We start from the raw sequence: 13907 nt of genomic DNA, 5'->3' as shown, positions 1-13907 counted from the left end.
CACGAGCTAAAGGTTTCAGAAAAATGAGTCGTGGCGCATTCTTGTATTGTGCCTCAGTTTTTTATATATTTTAATTGATTCAGTTACTTATATTCCAAAAAAACAAAAAAAAAATCCGCTCGCAATAGATTGGCATAGAAAATTGCTTTAGAAATATGAAAATTGGCGTCAACGAGCCCAAATAAAATGGGCTCCGTTTGGCCCATTCAAGACTTCGGTATCACTTACCAAAGTCAGGAGTTTCTTTAACCCTTGGAAGTAAGGAGCAAGCTAGGGTTACATTTTATCTTGTCTCAATTGGTGTTTCTTGATCTTAATTATCCGATTAACCGAAACAATCCAACTTCCACATCAAATAAAAATATGGGAGAATTTTGGATATACCTTTCAATTTCAGCCAAAGATGTCTCTCTTTCTATCGTCCTAATAGAATAAACCTCTATGAATGGTGCACATATAGAAGGATAAGCGGCCGGGAGCGAAAGGTAATTATAATTCAAAATTTTGAAATGAATTCATAACTCATAGCATACTAAATCTCATTTCATCTCGGGATTATGCTTTGATTACTGCGAATGTTATTCTCAGCTCAACCTGAGATTAGCCTATGGGAGAGTACGAAGACTGATCATTGTTCTTAGTATTCGTAGAAAGCGACTCTTCCCTTCGGTTGACGATTCTGAGGACCAGAACTTGTTTCTTCTCTAATGAATTTCTCGAATTCTACAATGATCTTCTTCTAATTGGTTCCGCCAAGGGAAAGCCATCTAAAAAATTGCCATTTGCATTGTGCTTCCCCTGACCATCTTCCTAGTCGGTGTCGATAGGAGACAAGACCCTCGTAGTGTGTCTTTGCTTTCTCCGTCAATCCTCTCTTATATACATCGTCATTCCTATTTACATAATTCTTCGTCTTTGTCATCCAGCAAAACTGACTAATTACTAGTTGTTACTGAAATATCCATTTGCTTAGTTAATAATACTTCCATCAATGGGTTCACACCCTTCCCTTCCGCACCCCGAGACCCGTCCTCCTTCCCCTGAATTTGACCCGTCCGGGCACCGAATATATGCCTCGTTCTGCCTGAGGGAGGAGACACCTGACACCGGGGCCTCTACCTGGATAGAGAGCTATGATCCATCGAGCCACACTTGGAGCCATGTCAGCCCGATCCCGGGCCTCGTCGATGGCCACATCTTGAAGGGTTTTGCTATGGTATCGGTCAGAGACATGATTTTCGTTATTGGTGGGCGGCTCTGCCGTAAGGAGATGGTTCACGTCTCTGATGAGTTGGCGGACTTAGTAGACAAGGATGTTTGTATGTTGTCGTCGGTTTTTTCTTACAATGTGAGGACCGAGCAGTGGTCGAAACTTGCGTGTCTTAGGTTTCCTCGCTCCGACTTCGCTTGCACGGTGTGTGATGGCAAGATTTACGTGGCCGGGGGACAGTCAAGTTTGGATTGTGCGAGAGGAATTTCATCAGCGGAAGTTTACGACCCTGTCCTAGATGAGTGGACACCGTTGCCTCACATGAACACGCTGAGGTACAAATGTGTAGGTGTTACATGCCTAGGCAAAATCCACGTCGTAGGGGGATTTGCCGAGCGCTTGAATTCGGGCCCTGCATCACCCTTCAGGCCCGAAAGGAGCTCTGCGGAAGTTTTCGACCCCCAAACCGGGAGATGGGAGCTCATGGCAAAGATGTGGCAGTTGGACGTGCCACCGAATCAGATCGTCGCAGTGAATGGGAGACTCTTCAGTTCTGGAGACTGCCTCAAGCCATGGAAAGGCCATATCGAGGCATATGATGCGGTGCTCAACTTGTGGAACGAGGTCGACCACTCGTGCCTAAGAACTCTATCCGATGCCATAAACCATTCCAACGAGAGATACTGGCAGCACGTCCAAGAGCTATATCTCACCATGGCACCAATTAGGACCCACTTGTACTTCTTGGGAGGTTACCGGATGGTCGGTGAACCGCCACGCATGATCTCTATGGTGTGCGCATTCGACACTTTAGCTTCCGCAAACAGCAATGCATGGAGGAGCTTCGGGCCAATGGACGAAGAGAGCGAGAAAGAGCTTTGCAGCCATTCCTGCGTAGTTCAACTATCCTAAATGATCCCTTTATCGGGACACTCATAGTAATCCTATAATACAAGGTTTTGCGAATCTCTATATAGAATCTTGTCTTTTTTTGCTGAATAAATATAGAATCTTGTCTTGTTAGTCATTGATGTCTCAAATATAGTTTAAGCATAACGATAGGGAATGAATGCTAAGGGGAAAGCTGTTGGCCTGACTAGAAGTGAATCAATAAGAAATAATCTTTCTCCAGAAACAGTTTGCTTACTCCAAGTATTTCAATGGCAATTCTTGTTTGTCATTTCTTGATCTGCTGGTGGCTCAAAATGGAAATTAATTTAATCCTGCCAAAATTAGTCCAGGTCCTTCAATATCGTTGATTGTTGATTTGGTATCGTTGAAAAATTAGATTGCGAATTCGTGAGAATGGATGGAAAGTCTGATTTATTCCATCATGAGCCATACTGAGTTTCATAGTGAGACGATGACAGTCGTTGTGAGGAATAGGACCATATTTAGGTGCTTTTGTGCGCCATGACGGCGGTCTCAAAGTACAACATATGCTTCCGATGTGGTCATGGGTATTGTAAGTAATCGTTAAGATGTGGAGAAATTATTAAGGGAAAAAGGCACTTATTGCCCTTGTTGTAGTGTGCCTCATATTCAGTGAAGAACCCAAAGACCCGAAGACGAGGACAAAGAATCAATCGAAGAAAAGAAAGCAATCAGCAAAAAGGGTGAAAACAAAAATGACAGATGTGCCACGGCCCACGGCACAACATATAGAGGCGGAAGTAAGAAAATTGCCACGGCAAGAAAACAAGTGCCCTGGCACCGAAGGCTGAGATCGAGATTTAATTTCCGTTTTGGTCCAATTATGTTGCAATTTAGAATCTACTCAAAGGAGAAATATTACTAGGTGGTTTAGGAAGATTTTAGATATACCCGAAGCGATATTTGGGGTCTCGTATCTATAAATACAGGATGAGTCTTGTAAGACAAGTAATGTATGCAAGATCTAGAAATCACGTGTAATTCTCTTGAAAAGTTCTCGAGTTATTCTCTTAGAATGATAGAGTGGTGAGAAGAAAGAATTGTGAGGCTCTTCTTGGGTTTGGTGTTGTAACAAGGATTGGGAAATGGGAGCGTAATCTCAATTGTGTAATCTCTGATTTATCGATCTAGAGGAGTCTCCTGCTTTGTCCGTGAATCCTGCTGTGTCCGTGAATGTTTCTCTTGTCTTTTGATGTTTCCTTTGTCTTGAGGGTTATACCACATATATCTCGGCGTTCATTGTTCTCTATTCTCCATTAAATTCCTCTAATTCGACATCATCCACAACAAACTAGTATCAGAGCACAAGTCTCAAAACGGAAGAAGATGTCAAGAGCTAAGTTGGAGGTGGAGAAGTTTGACGAGACGAATGACTTCGGGTTATGGAAGATCAAGATAAAGGCTTTCCCGATGCAGCATAGCCTTAAAGGAGCACAAGAAGGAGAGAAGAAATTGCCCGCGAACCTATCATTGGACGAAAAGAATAGGGTGATGTTGAAGGTCTAAACCACCCAGATGAGCCTGTCAAATAAACTTCTACATAAAATATACGATCAGGACTCTGCAACGGAAGTATGGGCGAAGCTGGAATCAGCAAAAGTCCTTGATGAACATGTTGTACTTGAAGTAGTGATTGTACTAGTTGAAGATGTTTTCAGGGACCTCCATAGGTGATCATTTAGACATCTTTAATCAAATCGTGATGGATCTCGCAAATGTGGAGGTCAAGATCAAAGACGAAGATTAAGCTCTATTATTTTTTGGGTTAATAGCGCCATATAGCCTAACGTTTGAATGAATTCTTAGTTCTAGCCCAAACTTGATTTTTTACCTGAGATATCCCAACGTTGACGTGTTGGTTTCAAATCTATCCCGACGTTAGCTTTCCGTCCAAAATTGACGGAATTGCGCACATGACACGTTAATTTCATATCTATCCCGACACTTGTTACAAAATAACGTGCCACGTGTGCAATTCTATCAATTTTGGATGGAAAGTTAGCATCGGGATAGATTTGAAACCAATACGTCAGCGTTGGGATATCTCAGGTAAAAAATCAAGTTTGGGCTAGAACTAAGAATTCCTTCAAACGTTAGGCTATATGGCGCTATTATTCCTTATTTTTTCATACTCTCCCTGAGGCATATGAGAGTTTCGTGGATACCATGCTCTATAGTAGGATGAGTATCACCTTGGAGGACGTTAAGGTGGTGTTAAACTTGAAAGAGTTGCAAAATAAGGTCATGAAATACCATGGAGGCAATGGTGAAGGCCTAGTAGCTAGGGGCAGATCGAACCATAAGGGATCTCATGGTAGGGATTTGCTGGAATTACAACGAGGAGGGCCATCATAAGAAAGACTATCCAAGGCGAAGAGGCAAGCTCTCAAGGGATGCAGTAGTAGTTGAGGAAAGTCACAAGGGATGAGATATTCTGATAGCATCAGTTGACGGAAATGTAGGTGTCATGTTTCTCATTATATCTGGCACGTCAAGTATTACGTGGATTCTTGATTTCTTATGCACTTTCCATGTTTATCATAATAGAGGATTATTTTCTACTTATCAGTCCATATAAGGTGGGAAAGTTCTTATGACCAACGGTGACAAATGAGATGTTGTTGGGATGGGTGAACTGCGAATCAAGTTGTATAATGGTAGTGAGATGTTATTGGCTGGTGTTAGGCATGTCCTGAAAATCAAAGAAAAATCCGATCTCGTTGGGTACTCTTGATAGTCTTGACTATAAGTACATGTGCCAAGGTGGAATTATAAGAACAACGATTGGCACTCTCATGGTGATGAAGGGACTATTGTAGAAGGATCTGTATGTTCTATAAGGAATGGGTCCAACGACAGTGGTCGAGTGTCCAATTCATAAAGAAAAGTACTTGGAGTCACTTCGGGATGGCAATGATATTCTTAGGATTGATAAGGTCAAAAAACACAGGTTGCATGAGTGCGGTAAGGCCTCAAAGTTCTTTATCATTAATGTGGCTTTCGATGTTCTTACTTTGGTCAAGCAAATTGAGAGCATATGCCGAGAACAAGACAAGAAGCCTAGGAGAAAGATGGAGCTTAGGTTGAAAGCTCCAGTGACTCAGCTTGACATAGAGATTATTCAAATAAGATTTCAATGGAGGTCGAAATCTCTACGGTAGAATAGCTTGCTAGCGAGAGTTAAGCAGAGTGAGTAATAGAGACCGCAGGAACGATGTGGGCTTGCAGAGTCAGTGGTCTCATGTGATACTGAAGTTGGAAATACGACTTGTCGAAAGGTTAGCTTCAGAATGTGCATCATAGTGAAGCTGAGGAAGCCCCTCACCTCAAAGGAGTCTAAGAGTGGCTTGCTGATGAGGCGGACCGGTGAAGGGCTATGATAGAGCAGGTTGAGTCTAGATCGATGCGGCTTAGTGGAATACGAGCCAAAGTGGAGATTGTTTTAGTGTGTCTCATATTTAGCAGAGAACAAAAATACCCAAATACTAGGAAACAAGGACGAAGAATCAAAGAAAATGATGCAATTAGCAAAAAGTGCGATGGCAAAAATGCCAGATCTGCCACAGCACAATATATAGAGGTGGAACCAGGAAAATATGCCACTGTAAGAAAAAATGTGCCATGGCACCGAAGGCGGAGATCGAGATTTAGTTTTTGTTTGGGTATGATTTCATTGCAACTCAGAAACTATTCAAAGAAGAAATCTTCCTAAGGGTTTAGGCATATTTTGGAAATATTTTAGAGGATATTTGAGGTCTTGTATCTATAACTACAGGATGAGCCGTAAGACAAGTATCGTGTGTAAGATCGGAAAATTACGTGTAATCCTCTATGAAAGTTCTCAAGCTATTCTCTTAGAGTTCATAGAGTGAAAGAGTTGTGAGAATTGCGAGGTTTTTCTTGGATTGGGCTTTGTAAGGGGTTGGGAAACACAAGTGCATTCTCGAGTGTATAATTTCCAATTTATCTATCTAGTAGAATCTCCTGCTTTGTCTGTAAATGTTTCTCACGTCTTGAGAGTTTTATCATGTATATCTCAGTGCTCATTGTTCTTTCTTCTTAATTAATTCCTCTAATTCTGCATCGTCCACAACAGTTTAAACCTTTTTTTTTGCCTTTTTCATCTTAAATCTTTATTTTTGTCATTTCTGTTATCAATCTTTTCACTTTTTCGTCACTTTAATCCAATCGTCCATGATTCCATTAAAAAAACACACTTTTCGTCCAAATCTTTTTTTTGCAATAATTATAATAATTGAAATTTTAAAAATTACAAAAAAGAATCTGAAGTAAAAATAACATGACAAATTTTTTAAAAAAACAAAGGTTGGGAGAAAATCGTGGATGAGAGCTCCCCACCCACAAGTGCCCTCTCGGAGGTCGCCACAGCCCTATAGCCCTCCAACACCTCCAGCAACCTCTCTGCTAGGGCGATGACCGACATGAGAGCCCCAACTATTGAAACTGCCTCGTCTCTCTTCAAAATTTGGGGGTTAGTGGCCGGCAGAGAGACCCATTTTCAGAACTTCTTTTATCGTTGGGACTTTCCTCTCTAGGAATTCTCATTCACATTCGGAGAAATTTCACATAGTAATAGAATCTTTCATCCTACATCAATTATCCATCAAAATATAATTAAGAATAATTGACATACATCCTTAATTAACTGAGAGTGTACATGAAGGGAACGTTTTTAGTAAACTTCTCCTTTACACTCAATTATGGAGGCAGTGCGGGATTTATGGATACAACATGCCCTAGCTTGAAGCAGAACTAAGAGTTCTAATTCGTCCAAAAAAAAAAGTAGAAGAACTAAGAGTTCTACCTTTTCAATTTGATGTAATTTTCCTTCAACCAAATTACGTGCTGCCGCAAAATTTTGATTTTGATTTTGATTTTTTTCTTGAATAAATTACCAATGGTCAAGTCATGTACCGTCATCTTCTTCTAGTTTTTCTTGACCGCTCTTGTTTTTCTTTCTTTTTCTCTTTCTTAAATTGTTTCTAATATTTTCCCTAGTTTTAGTAATTCTTTAAAAATTTCTAACAAATACCTCAAATATACAACCAATGGGATGGTGACCGCGGGCAAGGAGCAAAACATGCTCCAAACCACGGTTTTGAATCGTTACTTAGGCTTGGTTTAGAAGTATTATTGCTAAAATATAAAGTGTTAAAGTATAATTGCTGAAAAATAAGTGCTGATTTTGGAATAACAATTGAAAACTATTGAAAGTAGATAAAGCAATTATTAATACTTGAAACAGAATAAACAGAAACATATTTTGTAAGTACCTATCAACTTGCTTAAGAAAATTACTTTTGCAACCGCAATTTCAACTCAAACCATGGTTTCAAAAACTCTCTACAAACACCAAATCTGCTTAAGATTATAAGAAAAAGTGATTATGAAACCTCCCAGACGAACTCTTAACTGTAGCCACGGGGCCGGGAATTGAAGGTTATTTCTTGATTTCCAAAAAGCAAGCTCAATTCCTTTTATATTTGGCACTTACTCTGTATCCTACCAAAAATAAATAAATAAATAAAAGGTAAGCTCAATCAAAGGAGAAATCCGTTCTAGGGACATGTCCCACCCGGAAGAAAAAAAAAAGGTCAGATATAATTCTATGCGGAAAATATGTCCTTACAAAACAATACGAACAGAAATACAAAAAATAAAGTAAAAATAAAAATAAAGCACATAACTTAACCTGAATCCCTTCTTCTTCTTTTTTCGGTAGAAAGAATCCCTTCTATTTGTATCCTAAATCATTCTAAATAACACATTACACTACGTTTGGTTCGCCAGAATAGAATTGATGCAGAATAAAATAGATAGAGATTAGAATGGATAGAGAATATAATTGGAATTTTGATGATTTTTTTATTTAGTTAGATGGAATAACAAAATTGAGAACTAAAATTTTATATTTAGTTGATTGAAATATACGAGAAATATGACATGTTTCAAAGCCAAAAAACACGTATACCTTTGATTTTAAATATTACAATAATGTAAAATAAAAAATGAAAAATAAATAAAAAAATGAAAAGGCCACTGTTCATCTTCTTCTTCGAAGATGAACAGTAGCACTAGCATGTCGGCCCATGGACATTCACCGCCATGCCTCTCAAGCTAGCTGTGAGTCACGAGCCCTATGGGTGAGATCGCCCTAGGTTTGCGAACCCAGCCTCAAGGTCGTGAGCCACCGATCTGAGCGAACCCATCATCTTTTTCTCTCTAGTTTGAGCTCTCCTGATCCTCGCCTCAACCAAGTTAATGCACGAGAACCATGGGTTGGGGTCAGGCCTAAGATCCCAACCCACCCATGTCTCTCGCGATCCCTGGGTAAAGGTTGGGCTTGAGATCGCGAGCCCTGAGTTCATCATTGAACCATATCCCACCCCGATCTCGGTCTCCTAGGCCGAATCTGGCTTATCCGAGGTTGAGTCTGACTTCGTGAACTTGAGACCCGCTGGGAATGATGGAAGCCGCCGTCGGAGATGGAGTTAGGCAAGCAACAACGACTGTGGTGATGGAATTCATTTATGGGATTTCGCCTCTATTCCTTATGAGGATTCTATTGGGAATGGCCATTCAACATGTCCATGTGATGAATGCATATTCAGCATCCATGCCCGATGAGGAGCTCGACCCAAAATTCATATTCCGGATAAGTGGTTTCCCAAACTAGAAAATTAGTATTCCATATAGAATACATGGGGAAGGTGTGCACACCCGAATTTCGTCTCGTCGGGGCACGCGTGCGCGCGCCTTTGCAACGCGGCTTGGGAGTGTTCACCTTCCCGGGGACGCACGACGGACGCACGTGAGAAGGAGTCGCCACTTGTCATTTTACGACCCGAAGGTCGAGGGCCGGCAAGTTACCCGGGTCTAGAGGTACGGGGTACACCTAATTGCTAAAGGCATATGGTATGCGAAACCCGAGGTTCCGAATTCGGGAATTCTGTTACATGCGAGCCTATATCTCGCATGCCCTATCGGTACTCTAGCTTATCTAAGCTTGCCATTTTAATTTAATTACCGCTTAATTAAGTTCCGCTCATCTTACGCGTTTTGACACCGCAAATTCGAAGGAACACTCCGACCGTCCACTCTCCGACCGGGATTCTTACATGAATAAATGTACAACATAAATCCTTACTTTGTTCTCTCAAATAAATAGAATACAAATTACAACAATTGAGTCCCGGTCGGTTCGTGTTCGGTTATTATTCCACTCGTGGCTCACCGTGTGGTTTGAGTAACCGAAACCGAAATTAAAGCAACGCGGGCTCAGTGAGCCGGGGGTCGGGTCCAACCGAGCCAACGGATGGCGAAAGAATCACGTGACTCTCTTGATAGCCGTAGGATCGGTCGAGCTCCCGGGTCATGTCCGGCCGCGACTTACTTACTCGATCCGAGTCGTCTTCCACATAGACACTACTAGGAACGCAGCAGTAAGTCGAAACAGGACCCGATTCCGCACTCGGGTTGCGTGCGTTAGGTGTGTGGGGGCGTTGAGCCCCGTGATTGACAAAAGAGGGTGTTGGACCCTGTGTATATCGTATTCCTAGGGATCCGGGCTCGACTTGTAATAAATAAATAGAAAACAAAGAGTTGTGTCTTTTAATGTCGTGTTTACGTGATTAACCAATTCGTGCGGGATTTCGATCAAAGCGCATCTAATTATTCACATGTGCATATGAACAAGCAAAATTAGTCACGGCGGAATTTAATTTGTCAATTTTAAGTCCGAATAATTAATTAAACCAATTTTTGATGTATTTAATCGATTTAATTCTCTTAAAGCCGAGTGAACATGAGATTGGTTCGTGTGAATTCGTTCTTGCTTCAAACAACCGGTTTTAATGTCGAGTAATTAAAAACATTCAAATTCGTGCTTTCGTCGGTTTAATTAAAACACAATTATTTATTTTTTTTTATTGTTCCATTTTTCCTATTTCCCAATTTTTGAATTTTTGAATATATTTTTTTTAACACGACAATCACAAATTATCACCGCAATTATCGAATTTATTCATAAATTGAGTCCTACGCATGCCACTAAGTCGGAATAATATACCTAGTCTCGGTTTAAGTCGGAAACAGTGCGGTTGGACCGGATTGGAGGCGGTCTGAACAGTGCAGACCGGCTGGACGGGAGCTGGGCCGAGCGGACGAGTGCTGGGCCGGGCGCGGCGAACTGGGCCGAACGCGCGGGTAATGGGCCTCGAAGGGAATTGGGCCGCAGGAGGGAATTGGGCCGCAGGACGGAGTTGGGCCGCAGAGGGGAGCAGTTGGGCCACGATGGGCCGAATGAGCCGGACTGCTCGCTGGACCGAATGGGCCGCTGCTGGCTGGGCTGGACCCCTGCTGAACCGGGCTGAACGGCTGCCGCTGGGCCGGACCGAATGGCTGGGCTGCTGGGCGGTTGGGCGGCTACCTGTGTTCGCCCGGAGAGGAGGAACCGGCGGTTAGCAAAAAAAAAAATAATAACGAAACCGAGGAGAAGGAGGGATTCGGTTCGGGGCGGCCGAGCGACTCGGGTGGCGGCGAGAGGCGAACTGGAGGCCGGACGAGGAGCCAAGGGAGCCGAGGTGAGGGAGAGCGGGAGAGTTCCGGGGTGGGGTGTCCGGACGAGCCGAGGGCGAAGTCGGTGAGAGATCCGAAGGTCGCGGGTGAGCTGGGGGCGAAGAAATCAAGAGGAAGAGAGGGCGTGAGGGAGCCGAGAGATTCGAGGTTGAGCTGAGGGAGTCGTTCCGTGGGCGAGTCGTGGGTTTCGGATCCGAGAGAGAACGTCGAATGTGTGAGATGGGCGTCCGAGCTGGGGGAAATTCTGGAAAATCGAGCTCGGAGGTTTCCGGCCGTGGGTGAGCTGAGGGAAAGCGTGAGCTGTGGGGAAAATTTTTTTCGTGTCTGAGTCCCCCCCTTCGTGTGTGAGAGCTTCGGTTTTTTTGTTCCGGAATCGAGAGAGAGAGAGAGAGAGATCGCGTGCACAAAATCCGATCGCGTGTGCCGAGGAAGACGTTGGCGTGTGCAGAGGAGTTGGCGTGTGGCAGGCTCGGGTGCAGCGGCGCAAGAGGCTCGGGTCCGTCCCTACCAGGAGGAAGAAGAAGAAGAAGAAGCGAAAAGAAAAAGAAAAGAAGAAAAGAGGAAGAAGAAGAACAGGAAAAGAAATGATGAAGGGGGGAGCAGCGGTCAGAAGTCAGTGACTTCTGACCGTTGCTTTTTTTTTTTTTAATTACAAAATCGACGCGCGTATAAATTTAAAATCTCGTTTTCTTGATCGGACGTCGGAAAAATAATTCGAGACCGCCATCACGCTCAGAAAAATTTGATGATCGATATTACGCGATAAAATTATTTTCAAATCTCGAATTTTGTCTCGAATTTAGAAAATTGACGTCGATGTACGCGAAATTCGTAAACGTCACAAATAGTATTATTTTGAAAAATCATAAATTTGGTGCTAAATTAGGAAAATGTGCTATTTCCGAAAAGTCGTGAATACTAGGGTAATTAATCGAAAATACTTCCCTCACGGGTGGCTAAAACGACGATTCTGCCCCTCTGAAGCCGGTGGACCAAAATTGGGTGCTGACAGAAGGGAACCCGAATTTCTGCGAATAAAAACAAAGCCTTATTACCAAAAGTCATCGGGAGAAATCATTCAAGTGTTATCTTAGAAAAATCGAGTGCAAGAGATACAGACGAGAATTCTTTGAGTTGCAAATTTTGAGAACACTACAAGGTTTTGTTATATGCCAAGAGAGCACTCATGCCGTCATGCGAAATCAGAGAAAAGTATTTTGTGCGCATGGATGCCTCCAAGCGTTTCAAAAGTTCCATCTCCGACATGCATCTCAAGGTACATCACAATTCCAAATACGCATGTGATCACCGTTCCATATATCATTGATATTGATCTCATACAGATTTCCGACAAGCTCACTATGTTTGTATCGAGAGCATACGAATTAATATAGCAAAGCATATCATCTCACCGACAATGCAATTTAAGCGAATGAGATAATTGAGATTCATTCAACCTATGCCCTTGGGTTATGGTTTGGTTTGGTTTCGTTGTGTTCGTCCCGAATTAGAAAGAAATTATCAACTCTTAGCATGATTACGCCGTGTTTGCCCAGTTCGAGACATCATACTAATTGTAGCCCAACTTTTATCATATAGGATGTATCGTGTATATATGACTCTGCACGATTATCATAATTGAGTCCTTACGTGATTACTGTCCCAATATGTATATATTATAAAGGCAAAATTATTAATTACTTGCCTCGGATGAGAGGGTGGGATTTCAGATGAGGCAATTACCAAACGGTCCCTTGAGTCTCTCCCTTTCCAGAAAATGAGATGTTTTCTGAATTTCCTTGGATCTTTGCCACAGCTGTGTGTTCCCAATTTCCATGTCCTTCGTTCTCAGTTGGACCATTCATTACCTAAAAAGACCAACTGGATTAATTCAACTACTGAGGACTATTGAATCCACCAAATTGACAAATAGTCCCTTATCGAACTGAATCGATGTGAATGATTTATTTTACATACGAGCATACAGCCCTTATCTGATACCGAGTTGGAGGTTGACATTAATCCCAATCGATCAAATTAAAATGCACTTTGAAATTGACCAGACATACATTAAATTGAGAAATCAATTTGTCTCTCAGCCTGATTATCTTTTTATCTCTCTCGGTTGTTAGATTGACACTTAGTGATGGACTCTATATCAATACAATAGCTTGGAGAAGTTGAGGGGACGGTCCGGTTAATGAACAATAGAATTTTCAGTACGAAGATTGTCCATTAGTCGAATTGAAATGTCCCAAATGCCTAGAGCTCACCTTCACAACACCACCACACCCTAATTAGAGTTCTTTGGTAAAAAGTTAAGAGCGGACAATACGATGTAGTGCAGATGTTAAGATCCAAGAATTGGGATAATGGGCCCCACAAGCCGGTGGGCCTAAAGTGAGTATGAGATGGGTCCCACCACCCCATATATTCTTTTGTGGGCTCAAGGTGGATTTGGTTGATAAAAAATAAAATTTTTTAACCCCATGATTAGACTTTTAATATTTTATTACATATATAATGTGAAAATAATTGTATTTTATGTATCGGCATATCAATATTATATGGTGCCTTTTAAAATTAGCCCAAGACCCATGTGGAAAATTGGGATTGACCTCTTTACTATGCATCGAAAGACGATAAAAGGTAAAATTTCATGTTAAACCCCATATGAGCTGCGCATTCTCGAACTTATAAAGAATTGTAAGTCTCACCTTAACTTTCACAACCACTTTCACGTGATTTAAAGGCGACTACAAGATGTAAGACGATGGAATCATGCAACTTGATGAGGGATAATAACTAAACTCGCTCTCAAATTAAAATTAAGAAATTTGAAAGTCCAGTTCTCTTAGTAAGTGATTTCTCATGTCTCTATCTTTTATTGATCTCGTAAACCTTGAAAACAAAGAAACAAACTCATGACACAGGTGATCATTTTTTTTATTATCGAGAAATCTGGTCAAAGGCACATATGAATAAAATCCTCATCTCGTATAATTGTTTGTGAATTACAGATTATATTGTTGATCAAGATTTTCTCTTGGTATTCAAGGGTCCACTTTGCTTATTTTTGAAAATTTTAGGGCATGTTTATTTTGAAAAAAAAAGCCTTTTCTACTATTTTCATTATTTCTGCCCTTTTTCTAATTAAATTCATTTC

The 13907-nt window shown here is 41.6% G+C and overlaps 1 protein-coding gene across 1 annotated transcript; it reads left to right on the top strand.

Moving 5' to 3' along the window:
- Positions 1–755: 755 nt before the first annotated feature.
- On the top strand, positions 756–2356 carry LOC116205708 (F-box/kelch-repeat protein At1g16250-like). Its single transcript, XM_031538353.1, has one exon. It carries the CDS (start codon positions 992–994, stop codon positions 2120–2122), a length of 1131 nt encoding a protein of 376 aa, XP_031394213.1. The 5' UTR covers positions 756–991; the 3' UTR covers positions 2123–2356.
- The last annotated feature ends 11551 nt before the right edge of the window (positions 2357–13907 follow it).

The sequence above is a fragment of the Punica granatum genome, chromosome 4 (assembly GCF_007655135.1).
Source record: "Punica granatum isolate Tunisia-2019 chromosome 4, ASM765513v2, whole genome shotgun sequence".
Taxonomy (NCBI): Eukaryota; Viridiplantae; Streptophyta; class Magnoliopsida; order Myrtales; family Lythraceae; genus Punica; species Punica granatum.
The sequence above is the reverse complement of the archived record's forward strand: the minus strand, read 5'-3'. Positions and strand labels throughout refer to the sequence as shown.